A 14691-nucleotide genomic window follows, 5' to 3' on the forward strand; every position below is an offset into this window, starting at 1 on the left:
CATTTTCTCCCATTTTTCTTCTTAATTATTTCCCCTTTTCTTCCCTCACGTTCCATAAGTTCTAAACCAAGCATAAAATACTCTGTCTGCCTGTCACTACAGGCCCCCCAGTACTCCGGGGCTCATTACAAGGTGCAGTGGCTAATCACAACTATTCAAAAGTATTTTCAACGGTTTTCTTGGAAGAATTTTTTTTAAAATCTGGACCTTTAATTGCTAAGATAGATGGCTACGATTACTCACCGGCCACATCTGTAATAAGTTTGCTCACTACTGGGCTGCCGCTTCCCAGGCGATTCTCCTCTTTTTACTACTTTTTACTCACTCAATACTCAATTGTGATTTTTTTATACGAATCTTAAAAAATATTTTAAACAAAATTATTCAAGTTGTGTTCTCTTGAATTCAACTTAAACTTAACTTAAATTTCGGAGTTTTGTCCTTATTTAATTTTTTTTTCGTATTTGTTAGTTTTGCGCCAAACTTTTGTGAGTTATTGATTCGTCTTGACGAGAGGAATCGGAAAAGTTAAAAAAATTTACTCTTACCCAAGTATTTTGAGAAATAACTATTTTTTAGCAAAAAAAAAAGTCATTTTTTTGGGTTAAAAAGTGGTTATTTCTCAAAATACTTGGGTAAAAGTAAAAAAAAATTACTTTTCCGATTCCTCTCGTCGAGACGAATCAATAACCCATAAAAATTTGGTGCAAAATTAACAAATACAAAAAAATTCAAATAAAAACAAAACTCCCAGATTTAAATTAAATTCAAGAGAACACAACCTTACTCAATTTACGTGGGATGCCGATGCAGTCCCAACTCCCAAACGTCATGGTGCACATTTCGTCGGGTCCTAATAAAGAAACTATAGATGTGGCTGGTTTTAGATAAAAAAGTAAATTTAACTTTTTGTTTTTTTTTATTTAAATTTTTGTAAATTATTAATTCTTTTCGACAATAGAAATTGAAAAGATAAAAAATTGTATGACTTATTTTTTAATCATATTTTTTAATGAATATAAAAATAAGCCAAAAAGACATATTGTATGGCCTTTTTTCCCCCCAAAATATCTCTATTAGAACAGACTTTCCCATTATCATGCATGCTCTACTTGCCTCCAGGAAGCTCTTGCAATTTGCTGGGTTTTGATGGCCAAGTGTTCAGTTGGCAATGGTAGTAATCTTTATACTGGGAATCACAAAAAATGTGTGCATAAAATAATATTTCCAGAAAAAACTTATTTACGGAGCTTTACGTAAAGAAGACGTACGGAACCTAATCGCGCGCGTCCCAAGTGTTTTTGGACGGTCGGATTGAAAACCAATTGTGACCAATGATAATTAATTTTGACCGGTCAAAATTAAAAATAAATTTCAACCATTGATTGCGCGAATGGACGGCCGTAATTGCGTCGAAGCCTCAGTAAATAAATTTCTCTCTAATATATTTGGTGTACAAATGGGTTTGGCATTTCGGCCATCAAGAGGCTGTACCTACTACCTACGTCTCTGGAGTAATTCCATGTGTAATGTGTATCTATGCCTGAAATGTTTTATGTTTTTTAAATTATTGTCTTATAAAAAAAATTAAATTTATTAAATAAGATTCATATTGCATATTTTTAGTAATATACGTCGAGAGATATAAGCCGTTCAAAATGCACGCAAAATCGTAATGGACAATTAAATAGGAACGAAGAGAATAGTAGTATTAAAAACATTCCTAACAGGTGAGATTTCTTCTCTAAATAAATTGACTTCAGCAAGAAAAAGATTAACTTACCTAATAAAATGCATATACACAATTCAAAAAAATAAAATGCATATATATACTTATACAGTAAGCTTCTAATAAGGGCGTCCTTACCGTATTATGGTAAGGGCTTTCCCTTTTCTTCTCTTTTCCGACCAAATTTTGATGATCCGAGCCGGTCAATGTATTCAGAACGTGATTTTAAGAGTACACGCAAGAAATCAGCAAAAAAAATGACCGGAAATGGCTTGATTTGAGCAATTTTTATTTGAACCGTTCGATAAAATACAAACAAAAACTGCTCGGATCAAGCCCTTTTCGGTCTTTTTTTTTGCTAATTTCTCGCGAGTACCCTTAAAATCACGTTCTGAACACATTGACCGGCTCGGATCATCGCAAATTGGTCGAAAAGGGACGTCCTTATCGTAATACGGTAAGGGCGCCCTTATTAGAAGTTTTGTGTATATACCTATATATATATATATATATATATATATATATATATATATATATATATACACACACACACAAATCTTCCTGTAAGGGTGCCCTTACTGTATTACGGTAAAGAAGCCCTTTTCCTCACTAATTTGTGATGATTTGAGCCGCTCAATGTGTTCAGAACGTGATTTTAAGGGTACTCGCAAAAAATCAGCAAAAAAAACGATCAGAAATGGCTTGATCCGAGCAGTTTTTGTTTGTATTTTATCGAATGTTTCAAATAAAAATTGCTCAAATCAAGTCCTTCCCTATTTTTTTTTGCTGATTTCTCGCGAGTACACTTAAAATCAAGCTCTAAACACATTGGGCGGCTTGGATCATCGAAATTTGGTCGGAAAATGAGAGAATAGGGAACGCCCTTACCGTAATACGGTAAGGGCGCCCTTATAAGAAGTGGACTGATATATGCTAGTTCCAAAATGGTTTGGTTCGGTTTTAACTATGAATCTTTAATTGAAAACCAGTAATCAAACCAAAATAAACTATTCTAAATTTTTTTTAAACCATAACCTAGCCAATGGACCGCAAAACCAGACCAAATAAGACGATTCAGTTCGGATCAAAACGGTTTAATGGTTCGAACGGTTTTTTAAACACCCCTGCTTTGGGCTCAAATTTCAAAGAAGCCTCATCAATCATTTCTCCATGTTTTTACTCACTCTATTACGTTTGGATCAGTTTTTAAAAAAAATTTGAGAAATTCTGTAGGATTATGAGTGGGGAAAGAAATAAGAATAATGATTAAAAGTAGAGGTAATGATTAGAGAGATAGAGAGAAATGAAAATAATAATTGAAAATAAAAATAAGTAATGATTGGAAGCAGAACTAAGAGTGTTTTCTTGAACTAAGAGTGTTTACTCGTGTACTTTTTTTTTTTTTTGGTAAGTAATACTCGTGTACTTTGAAGAATGCAAGCGTGGAAGAAAGCTCTGCAACTTATTACTAGTACTGTACTAATTACTGCGACCCTCGGTACTCTGCTTCCACACAGTCCCACACCCCCACATGTAGTAGTCTTTTCATACCCGCTCTGTGCAAGGACGGTAAAGAGGAGGAGGAGAGAGAGACAGAGGGAAGTGATCAGCGACATGGTTTCAGATGATCTTCTGAAAGAGAAAGAGAGAGAGGGAGAGAGTTCTTACGGAGGAGAAGTGAGAGGTTTTGTGCACCAGAGTAATAGATGGAAGGCATATTGTCGTTGGACCAAACCTACAGCATATCTTCTTGATCGAGGTGAGATCTCACCCTCCAATTTGTATTTTAATTGCTTCTTCTACCATGCATGGTCCACAGTGTGGTTTATTTGGTGAGAAAGTGTGAGATAATAAAGAATGGGAGTCTTTTCTCACCATTTTCTTTGTGAGATTGTGAGGGGAGAGTCGATCAAAAAATCTTCTCTTTTCATTTCTCCCTGTAATACTCAATTGTAATACTCAATCCAAATGAGTGATTCGCTAGAAACTATAAACATTTATTTTTCTTTTTTTATGAAATCCCTCCATCTAACTGTTTTGTTTTTCTTTCTTTTTCTAGTGAAATCCCTCCATCCAAAGAGGCTTATTTTCTTCTTCTTCTTCTTCTTCTTCTTTTTTTTCCGTTTTTCTATTCCCCGAAAGAAGGAATTGTCTCTGCAAGAACTCCTCTTGAGTCTTGTCCAACGCCATGAATGACATTAACACACCAAACAGAGAGACAAACAAGTATAATAGGAGCTATTAGCTTACTCTTGACCCATGCATGGCCAGATAGTAAAGGTCAGAGGCTCACTCCCTCCTCAGGTCTCACTTTCCCCACCTGGGTGCTATCAAGTATCACCCCTTTGGAGCCAGTTGAAACGGGCTTTGCTCGGACCTTAATTGACCTCCGGTAGCAGACCGTGGGATAGGTGCCTAAGAGTACTCGAGTTGCCCCGTAAGCAGGCCCGGACACTTGAAAAAAAAAAATATTAGCATACTTTTGGTCTTTGTTTGTTTCCTTTCCCGGAGAGAGGTATATCTCTATTTCTCTATGCATTACAGGTGTGGTTGAAAAATGGTTTGTTTTTCCAACATTCCCTCTTTAATATTTTTCCCTGAATTCGTCGGTGACTCGCTGAACATGTCATGCACGGTTTCAGTAAAAATAATATGGTTGAAAGGGAAAAAAAATTGTAGTTTATGACCTAGAGTTTGATAATCAGTTTGATCCGCGTGACAAATTATGTTCATTGTTTCATTGCTATGAATTTTTAATGTTTTGAAATAGCCGTTCATAGTATCTTTTATTGTGATGTTGTCATTTTTCAGAATCTCCAATGGATACTACTGAGGAGGGAATAGTTGCGAAAGAGCCCTTCTCTGGGAAATACCCTCACACTATCCACAGTGCGTGATAGTAATTTATTTGAAATTTCATTCTTCTGGATTTGTGTTAAACATAATGTTCATAATGGGTGTTGTTTTGTTCTGGTTTTGTTTGGCGGAATTTAATTTGAACTAGACGTGAGGAAGATGACAAACAATACTGTGAGTGAGCTGGAAGAAATCTTGAATGAGCATGAAAAGATAGCAAAGCATTTAGAAGCTCGTGACATGGAAATTAAGAATCTTCAAAAGGAGTTGGAGGAGGAGAGAAGGAAGATCTACATGGATCTTAAGAACCGTGAAAAAGAGTTGGAGGAGAAGAGAAGAAACATTGAGGAGGCAAGGGAGATCGACAAGGATATTAAGAATCATGAAAAAGAGTTGGAGGAGGAGAGGAGGAAGATCAACACTGAGAAGAAAGCAGCTGAAAAAGCTTTAAGGCTGGCAGAAGACCGAAAGGTAGTGTGCCCCATTTTTTAATTTTTTAGTAGAGTGACAATTATGTCGTTGATTCGTACTAATTTTGTTATTGCATGATTTACTATGAGTTCCTACGGTAGATAGAAAACGAAAAGCTCCGTAGTAGGATAGTTGAACTGCAGAAGAATCTTCAAAATGCTTCAACTTTGGCCGGAAAACAGAAGGTATTTTGACAGTTTATCATTGATTGCGCAAGTAAAATGCCAATTTTGTAGTTGAACTCAAAAAATTAAACTATTGCATGATATGTTATGAGATTCTATGGCAGAGAGGGGAAGAAGAGCTCTGTAGTATGATTTTTGAATTGCAGAAGAAACTTGAAAATGCTTTAAGGTTGGCAGGAGAACGAGAGGTAATATGCCCTGTTCTACATTGTTAATTATGCAAGTAAAAAGACAATTATGTTACTTAATTATACTAAGTTGACTATTTCGCAATGTACTGTGACTTTCTATGGCAGATAGGAGAGGAAAAGCTCCATAGAAGGTTTGCTGAACTGCACCAGAAACTTGATTCCAAGAAGGCACTATGGCGGAAGGAAAAGGGAAATCTCAATAGAAGGGTTGCTGAACTGCAGAAAAAACTTAAGTCCAAGAAGGCACTGAAGTTGGCACTAAAAGTCATAAGAGAATTCGATGAGGATGGGCAAGTGGGGCTCGAGAACAAGATGGATGGTGCGGTGGAACTTAAGAACGAGACCAATGCGATTCACCAAGATATGAAAGAAAAGGACAAACATATTGAACATCTGGAATCGCTCATTAGCATTCTTACAGCTAAGGAGCTGAAGAGCAATGATGAGTTGCAAGAAGCCCGCAAAGAGTTAATCAACGTAAGCAATATTATTTTCTCATTTCTATCCTTTATCGCTATTTTTAATGAAGACGTCAAGAAGATATTCACTTGGAAGTTGCAACACAAGTCCTTGAATGTCCAGTGGATATCTAATGGTCTTCCACTCTAGGGTTTCTTGGATAGCCATGCTTACATTAGTGTCAAGAAAATGGGAGAGCTTGATAGTAAGCCCTTCCAAACTGCAACGAAGAGAAGGTACGTGGATGAAGCAGCAACTGATGGCGAAGTGACAACCAAGAGAAAATATGATGAAGATGAAACAACAGATGAACAAGCCATAGAGTTGTGCTCGTTGTGGGAGAGTTATCTAAGGGATCCAAGCTGGCATCCTTTTAAGGTCATCTGCATGGAAGGAGATCATAAGGTATTCTTTGCATTACTATGAATTTGCTAGATTCTGTCGTTTACCTTGCCTATGCAAATTTTTTGTTTTGTTTTATGTTTATTAGCATTTGAACGTGATTGGGTAGTCTCAGACATCAATAGTATTTTAGTTTCACAATGAAATGATGACCATGTGTTAGAAATAGAAAATGCTATGCCTTTTTAGCTTTCTATTATTGTACGGTTTATATCCTATGTTACTACTGTTCAGGAAGTGATCAACGAGAAGGATGAGAAATTGAAAACCTTGAAGGAACAACTTGGCAATGAAGTCTATGAGGCTGTAACAATAGCCTTGATTGAATTGAACGATTATAATCCTAGTGGACGTTACCCCGTGCATGAACTGTGGAATTTTAAGGAGGAGAGGAAGGCAACAGTAAAGGAGGGAGTATCTCACCTGCTGAAACAGTTGAATTTGTATAAACGAAGGAATTTGTATAAACGGAGGAGAAAGTCTCGTTCTTGATGTGGTCTTCTTCTACTTTTGTTGGGGGGGAGGAAAGTTTGGTAGCAGATTACCTAGGTAAATAACATGCAGCTCTAAAGCTTTCTATTTTGATTCTGCCCATCTTGTTTTTTGCACTCTTTTGTGGAATCATAGGATGGGTGTTTCCCCCTGTTTTGTTTTTGATTCAAAACGATGTACTAAGAACTTCTAACTTTTTGAGATCAAACACTGATCTTGTATATATATTGCCTTCCGATTTTAACTATGGGGAAATTATTTATTGCCCCTCGGCACAACTTGGTGTCCTAGGCTCATTTACCACATCAATGTGTGGTGTGGTAGGGCTTGAATCCCCACATATGGTGCCCTCGGGGCACTAAGTAATCTCTCCTTTCTATAGCTAGACACGAAAGTATTGATGATCAGAACATAATTGAGGACTACAATTTCATAGTATCCTAAATTTACTCTTGCTCTTTCAGTGCATATTCATATTTGATACAGGGAAGCAGATTAAGTAGCAGGTCTTTGCGTATAACATGCTACAGCTGCTAATTTTGTAGGCCTTTCTGTTTTCATGTGGACCTTCTTTTTTCCTGTGCGCGCTCTATTGTGTCATAGGATGGGTGTTTCCCAGTGGGCTTTGCTACTGATTTTCAAAATAATTTCCTCAAATATTCAATTCTTTATCGGTCTAAACTTCAATCTTGTTCTGTATATATACAGCAGCCTTCTGATGTAAAACTATGTCAAGCAAAATGGGAGGTTTTAGGCATGTAGCTGAGGGTGGTATTGGTGCAGGAGGGTGTGGCGTGGTTGGAAAATGGGACGTTCTTGTACATCAGGTTGGTGTCTTGCCAACCATGGTTCCCCTCGTCGTGATGCCGCTTTCTACGTAAAGCCACTATTTCGGTGCAAGACTTCATTCCTATTTCTTTTAGGATAACATTTTCTTTGCTGATCAGAAAACTACGCCAAGCAAGCAAAGTAAAAGTGAAACGAAGGAATAAATCGGGTCTAGGTATCCAAAGCCTTGTTTGTTTTTGCTTTATGGGGGCTGTAGGAATCCAATGACCTTTTCCAAACAGAATGATGAAGAATAGAGGAAGATTAGACAGCTTGCTATCTCAATATCTCAATATGTGAACAAGAACATAGCTAGCTGAGCTCTCCCACCCTCCAATGCATGTGGAAACTGCAATTCAACACAAGATCATTGGGTCTTCCTTCAGATGTGTCCCACTTGGACTTAAAGGTGGAAATGTGAATAGAAGACCTGGTAAGTAGTAGTACGATCCATGGATTGAATTTTACTCCTGGGAAAATCCAGAATCCCACCTTTGAATTGTGGTTGGAAGACTTTGGTAGGGAATTAGAGGCATGATAAGTAAATGTTCGATTGGAACTCCGGCACCCAGGATTAGTCGAGATTCGCGTAAGCTGATCTGGCCACCTAAATTAAAAAAAAAAAAAACCTAGTGGAAATTTTTTGAAATTTAACCAGTCTTTCTTTTTTTTTTTTTATCAGCAAATTTTCTTTCATAAATCTTTGAATAAGATTACGAAGATTTAACGGATCAAGGACACACCAGCGAAAACGCCACCCGAGAACCAAACCTAAAAGAAGACAAGGAGCCAGCCGAAATGCCACAAAGAAAACTCAACCGAAACAACATGAGTTTCAAATTTGCTCCCAAATCTTTCTTAAGCCTTGTTCGATTCCATACAATAAAAAAAAGTCAAACAGGTGAGAACCAGGATCAATGTCCTTCCAAATCAATTTCAACCATTTTTACAAATTTCAAAATGCCATTGGCCAAATCTATTTCAAGCCCTCAAAATTCTGAAATATAGATACACAAGTAGATATTATAATTAAACAGTCATAGATATATATACACATGGTACACACTCAAACATACATTACTCCGGCTCCATACATTTCATCTTTTTGCTGCTCTTTCACTTTCCCATATCAATTATACCCAATATATAATACATGAGAAAAACTTACTCACGGAGGAGCCCTGAAAAAGTTTTACGGCGCTCAATCTCTCGACCGTCCAAAAGTGTTTTGGACGGCTGAGATTGTGCGGAGGCGTCGGCTTTCTCTCATAATACATACCCAACAGCCAAACTACTAGTAGTTAACAGTTAAAAAGAAAAATGGCGCCGAAAGGGTAAAAATAATGAACAAAGTTAAAAAGGTAGATCCAGTGAAATATTCCTCCTTTTATTTTTCAAACTCGGAAGTTCTTTCCAGTGAAGGTTTGACCAAACTGCCAATGGGCCGGGACCATGTTCCACGAGGTGGAGGTCCGTCTGTCGCTTCCGGTGACCCGGAAAGAAAGGGCCTGGCCCACCAACACCGCGTTGGACTGCCAGTTCTGGCCCCAGTTCCGGCTCATGCTCATCCAGTCCGTTCTGGACCCTTTTACGCTCACCCTCACGATGTCACCCGCTCCTGCGACGTTGGTGACCAGGACAAGGTTGAAGTAGCGGAAACCGTTGATCGTGAACCTTATCCCGCCTTGCTTCCGGCATGGCACCCTGCGTAAATAAATGGCAAAGTCAGGGGCTAGGTTGGTTCAACTGTTTTTTTTTTTTTTCTTCTTCCCGAACGGCAGAAACTGATTGGCTAAGGTTGGACCAGAAATAATTTGACATTGGTGGAAAAAGGATATCCTTGTCCCACCAAGAACTTTACTCCTGTTTCAATGCTCTACCCTGTGTAATCAATTTCTTAATAACAACCATCATATGGTTGAACTTTTTAAAAGCAGGGCAATTACATTTGCCGAGCAAGACAAATATTGACTCGCGCATTGTGACTATTGCAAAAGCGTAACCCAAAATGATCTCTTCCGGCATGTCAATTGTAACTATCATAGGTTTGCAAACGGGCAGTAAAGTAGATGTAATGGGATTTCACCTACTACGGAGCGTGTCCAACGTTTCAAGTATAAATATCTTTTTTTCTTTGTGCCCTTTGGGGTGCATCCTCCACGTGCATTGTAGATCCTGGGCGGCGGCGCGGACAGAAAATCTAGAGTCACCTCGCAACCCAAATCTCTATTTTTACCAAGTGCTGGTATTTACCCTTGCACATAAGAGCATCTCCAATCCATACAAAATAGAGGATTGATGTAACACATTGAGGGGAGATTTTGTAATTTATTCCACTTTTTCTTCACTTTTTCTATTTTTTGGGAGAATTTTTGAGGGACCCACCGTCCTTTTTAGAGTTTGGTCCTCCAAAAGTAAATTTGGTCCTCTAAAAATGGAGGACCAAAAGTAAATTTGGAGTACAAATTTCCTCCAAACTCTAAAAAGGACGGTGGGTCCCTCAAAAATTCTCCCAAAAAAGTACAAAAAGTGAAGAAAAAGTGGAATAAATTACAAAATCTCCCCTCAATGTGTTACATCCATCCTCTATTTTGTATGGATTGGAGATGCTCTAAGCAGTAGACAGTAGTGGAGGTGAAGAAATAAGTAAAACCAACTAGGGGGCCACCCTTTCACATTCTCAGTTGAGAGGTCAATGAGTCAAATCTTGTCGCTTGCATGAAATAATTATTAATTTGTCTCTATAAAAGTGTCCCCCGTTTTTAATTTATTTCTTCGAACCCAACTATGGGAATCACAAGTTGTGCACCGTTTGGGGTTTTATATATGTGGAGTTTTCACGCAAATGATCCAAAATGTTTTTTGTTTGGAATATTTTTTTATTAGCCTTTTAGAAATCAAGTGCCTGATTGATCATCCAATTTTTTTTTTAGAATTTTTACGTTCAAATTCCGAATTAGACTTTAAAGTTCAAGATTGAACTAAATGACCAATATGTAATTCTTTGACGTAATTTTCCTACCGCTTAACATAAAAAAGGATGAAATAATTAGGTAATTTCAGAAAGACCGCAATTCCAACCAACAACCCACTTAAATGCGCAAAGATCATTAAGAGCATCTCCACTAGCTTAGCCAAAACACAATATTCGACAAAATGGCGACAAAAGGGGGGAAAACACAGACCCGGCAGCCTCTTTTGAGAGGTCGCCAGTTTAACCTCGGTTCCAGTCCCTCGCTGGGTGAGGCAAGCTTCTTGCGCTCGCTTGCTTCGATTCTTGCTGCAATGTCATCGTCGGTCAGCAATACCACTCTCTCCGTTCCAGCGTCATCGCCAAAGGACATTTTCAACCGTGAATAGCCCAACCTCGTCATCGTCGGAGGTTTTATTTTTTGGGGTTTTCAGGGGGTTTGATTTGTGGGTTTTTCAGTTCTATGGTTTGCGATCTATGTTTTTTTTCAGTTCTGTGGTTTCATCGGATGTTTGATTTTTTTGTTTCAATTTTGAGGTTTGATTTGTGGGTTTTTCAGTTTGAGAGAGAGAGATGTGGTTCCTATCGATGGGTTTCAAGAGTTGCCGTTCACTCTCTCTCTTCTTATTCTAAAAGGTGGTTTCCGGTAAGTGAATTTCTGTGTTTCCGATGAGTGAGTTTCAAGATTTCTGGGATAACGACAAAGGGAAAGGTGGTTTACTTTGATGTCCTTACTTTATTCTAAATGCCTAGGGGTGTTGAGAGGCTGTTGGGTAAACTACAAATTAGTGGCTACCTAACACACTTTTCCTAGCCTAGCCAAAATGGCTAGAAAAATGGTTAAGCTGTTGGAGATGTTCTAACACGAGTAATCAAGCTTGCTCGATTAGGTTTGAGAGAAACTAATTTGCAATACCAAAGTTAATGACAAGACACAGCTCCATTGACCCAGAGGGGTGCTCGAAATGACTACTCATGGACACGAAGTCAAGATCTTTACCAACCGAGCTACCCTCTGGATCCAAAAGGACACAGTGAACAAATCATGGGTCTTTCGGTTAATTGAGAACGTAGTAAATACCCAACTAAAATCTGGTCCACAACACAAGGACCAAAACAGAGCATGACCCACGACAAAGCAAAAGACCCTACACATAAAAAACAGAGCAAGAGACAGAGTGAGTTAAAGACAAGGAGAAAAAGAAATTTACCGGCGGTAAGCAACGGGCACAATTCCGGCACGGTACTCGGCAATTTTAAGAAACATCGGCATGGCGAGGTCGAAGTGGGTCCGAGGAGGGTTGCACCAGCCGCCGTTGTCGTTGGGGAGGGCGTAGTTCGGAGGGCAGAAGTTGGTGGCGGTGACCAGGATCGAGGGGCTGCCGGAGTGGCACCAGGTGGGGTCGTTGGCGCACTTGATCTCGAAGCAGGCGCCGCAGCTGAGGCCGTTGTTGAAGAGTGCCGTGCTTAGGGCCGCCGTGTTGACGCCATAGCCTTGGCTGTAGAGGTTGCCGTACCCACATGCTCCTCCTGTTTGTGAAAAAACAGAGAGATGGATTAGTAGTAGTACTCCGTATTTGATTATGTCCAATTTAGTAGGGCTGAAACGTGAAGCCACATAAACTGCGTGAACATAAGCTAGCGCATGCACAAACTTGAAGAAGTCTTTGAAAATTAGTGCAACTATATAAAATTAGCGACGGCGAGAATTGAAAACGAAAACGTAACGTAAAAGTTGGGATAGAGCCTTGTTGGAGTATTGTGTGAGCATGGATGGAATTAAGACGAGCCAATGGCGTATGGGCCCCTGCTTATGGATTAATTTTTCAGTTTCAATGAGTTTATCTATTTTTAATGACTTTTTCAAAAGTTTATAGGGGGCACAAGAACGACATAGAAAATGGGAGTAAGGAAGGCCTCATTTGGCCTAAATTTTTTGGTCCTTTTGACAAAGTCTTTTTTGGTTCTTTTTTATAATTTTTACTAGATTCGGGTAAAATTTTTTTTATTAATCATTCACTCCGACAAGAAGAATAAATTAGTACTGCCGATAAAAAAAAAGAGAGAATAAATTAGTACTATAAAAATATATATTAAAGTTGAAAAAAACTCACTAAAGACCAAAAACGTTTGATAAAGACAGCCTCTTAGTGTCTCACATTATACCCCAAATTGCACTGCTGAAAAAAATCTACTAATGACACTAGCCAGCAGAATTTGTAACGTTTTAAGATAATTGAGTGTTTGAATCATCTTACGTACATTATTATAGATCTTGAGACAATGTGTTTGAAAAAGGCCAGAAATTACAGTTGTTGGATGAAGAATTTAGTAGAGATTGCATACCCATTGTACCAGAGGCGTCATTGCCGCCATAAAAGGTGGCGTGAGCGCTTCCCCACTGTCCGCCGGTGTAAACCCCTGGGATTCTTGCTTCGATTAGAGGCAGAATCGAAACAAGAGACACAATGCAGCCCACAATAATGCCACCCATTTTCTCTATGTACAACAAACAATGGCACCGAGAGAGAGAGAGAGAGAGAGAGAGAGAGAGAGATGGGGTGAGGGAAAAGGAGGGGGAAGGTGAAGCTCTACTTATGGAGGAGGCTGGAGGGGCTCTCAGTGGCAATTGATGTAATTACACCTTAATTAGGACGTACCTTCCAATTATATTGCTGCTTGACAGAGGTTAGCGTAGGGTCCACGAGTAATTATCCCGCGTAACTCTCGACCATTTACGTAACGAAAAATTATGTGCAAGGGATATTATCATTCACTTTTTTGTTAGGTGGTCGGTAGATAAGGAGTGACAAACGTTTTGCGGCGACGATCTTTTATCCAAGAAAGTATCCCATAATTGGTTAGGGTTCCACGCCCTTAGTCACGTAATCCTTTCAAATGATTCGTTTCCACTCTCAATTCTTGCTTTGCATTCGTGCTCTCAATCTTCACGTTCACGAATTATAGTTGTTTTGGAAGTTTTCAAAAGATATTTTTCACGCTCATGCAAGCGCTCTTGCACGTACATACGCATTATGTAACTTAGGGTCCAACCGGCCACTATCGAACTGCTTTTTCACTTTTTTCCTTCTACCACACAAAACACTGTCGTACTTGGTGTCTCGTTCGTTACTCATGTGAACTTTTTTACCTCTGAAGGGAAACAGTGGGAAATAGACTCTCCGATAAGTCAACCACTGTGCGAGAGAGCAAATCTCTGTTCACACTTTTTGGTTTTTGCTCTTTTTTCTACTTATGTTGTGACCTCAAGAAATATGCGAGTGTATCCTGCTACAAGACAACCCCGAAAATTATAAAGATGATTCTCTTCCATTTCTGTAAGAGCATCTCCAAAGGAAATCGCAAAATCAAGAACAAATCATACATGGTTGAAGTGCCATTTCATGTTAAAAAGAACGGACATTCTAAAGTTGCCACACATTGTGTGGTGGATGGCTCTCTTACTCTTTTAAGTTAAGAGTGAGAAATGAGTTTTTGAATTGTCACACATCAATTACAGTATATACTATTTAGGATTGGATAGTTTGTATCTAATTGTTTGACAAAGTGGGTCCTTTAAAGTAAAAAAGAGTAATAAAAAACTTAAAGTTTGAAGAGTTTTATGGAGCGCATGTGTTACAAATGACTCTTCAACTTGTCACATAGATTTCTAAATCTCTTTTCGGTATAGAAATTTCTTACCTCCTTTAGACACGCTCTAAAGGGGAGTACCGTACAATTTCTAATTACAATAATTTTTACGTAAAGCTTCGTTTCGTTTATGTGGCTCGTTTATATCTGTGAAAATCATATACTATAAATCATTTGGAGCCATATGACTAAGGAGTGCAATTTTGTTCACCCTCTTTAAAAGAGGGTGAACATTACCCTCCCTCTTATTAGTTAAAATGGTGTGGATCACACCTCAAAGTGATGTCATGCTTACCATGCAATACACTTTTTGGTAAGCATGATATCACTTTGTGATGGGATCCATGCTATTTCAACCAATAGAAAGGAAGGTAATATTCACCTTTTTAAATGGAAGGTGAACAAAACTCAACTCTATGACTGAGTAATTGCGAGTTATTGCATAACGAGCGGCTG

The 14691-nt window shown here is 38.6% G+C and overlaps 2 protein-coding genes across 3 annotated transcripts; one reads left to right on the forward strand and one right to left on the reverse strand.

Annotated features, from left to right (window-relative positions):
- Positions 1-3239: 3239 nt before the first annotated feature.
- Positions 3240-7010, forward strand: LOC131302869 (factor of DNA methylation 3-like). Of its 2 annotated transcripts, XM_058329669.1 has the most exons (9): positions 3246-3488; positions 4541-4618; positions 4734-5056; positions 5158-5241; positions 5346-5429; positions 5538-5563; positions 5639-5909; positions 6042-6296; positions 6528-7010. In XM_058329669.1, exons 1-9 carry the CDS (start codon positions 3344-3346, stop codon positions 6783-6785), a joined length of 1524 nt encoding a protein of 507 aa, XP_058185652.1. In that variant the 5' UTR covers positions 3246-3343; the 3' UTR covers positions 6786-7010. The 2 variants fall into 2 exon arrangements, with proteins under 2 accessions (XP_058185645.1, XP_058185652.1); XM_058329662.1 differs by having other exon boundaries at positions 3240-3488; positions 5538-5909.
- A 1598-nt stretch (positions 7011-8608) lies between these two features.
- Positions 8609-13190, reverse strand: LOC131304501 (expansin-A4-like). The gene is made up of 3 exons (XM_058331750.1): positions 12931-13190; positions 11796-12114; positions 8609-9317 (listed from the first exon to the last, which is right to left on the reverse strand). The coding sequence occupies exons 1-3, from the start codon at positions 13076-13078 to the stop codon at positions 9008-9010; spliced, it is 777 nt and encodes a 258-aa protein (XP_058187733.1). The 5' UTR covers positions 13079-13190; the 3' UTR covers positions 8609-9007.
- Positions 13191-14691: the final 1501 nt, after the last annotated feature.

Source organism: Rhododendron vialii, chromosome 1a (assembly GCF_030253575.1).
Source record: "Rhododendron vialii isolate Sample 1 chromosome 1a, ASM3025357v1".
Lineage (NCBI taxonomy): Eukaryota > Viridiplantae > Streptophyta > Magnoliopsida > Ericales > Ericaceae > Rhododendron > Rhododendron vialii.

Bases quoted from the DNA above. Each gene is read 5' to 3' on its own strand.
- LOC131304501 (XM_058331750.1), bottom strand. From the start codon at position 13,078: ATGGGTGGCATTATTGTGGGCTGCATTGTGTCTCTTGTTTCGATTCTG. The intron at 12,115-12,930 runs GTATGCAATCTC...TTTCACAAACAG, and splicing joins TGACGCCTCTGGTACAATGG to GAGGAGCATGTGGGTACGGC. The intron at 9,318-11,795 runs GTAAATTTCTTT...TTATTTACGCAG, and splicing joins GTGCCCGTTGCTTACCGCCG to GGTGCCATGCCGGAAGCAAG.
- LOC131302869 (XM_058329662.1), top strand. From the start codon at position 3,344: ATGGTTTCAGATGATCTTCTGAAAGAGAAAGAGAGAGAGGGAGAGAGT. The intron at 3,489-4,540 runs GTGAGATCTCAC...GTCATTTTTCAG, and splicing joins AGCATATCTTCTTGATCGAG to AATCTCCAATGGATACTACT. The intron at 6,297-6,527 runs GTATTCTTTGCA...ACTACTGTTCAG, and splicing joins GCATGGAAGGAGATCATAAG to GAAGTGATCAACGAGAAGGA.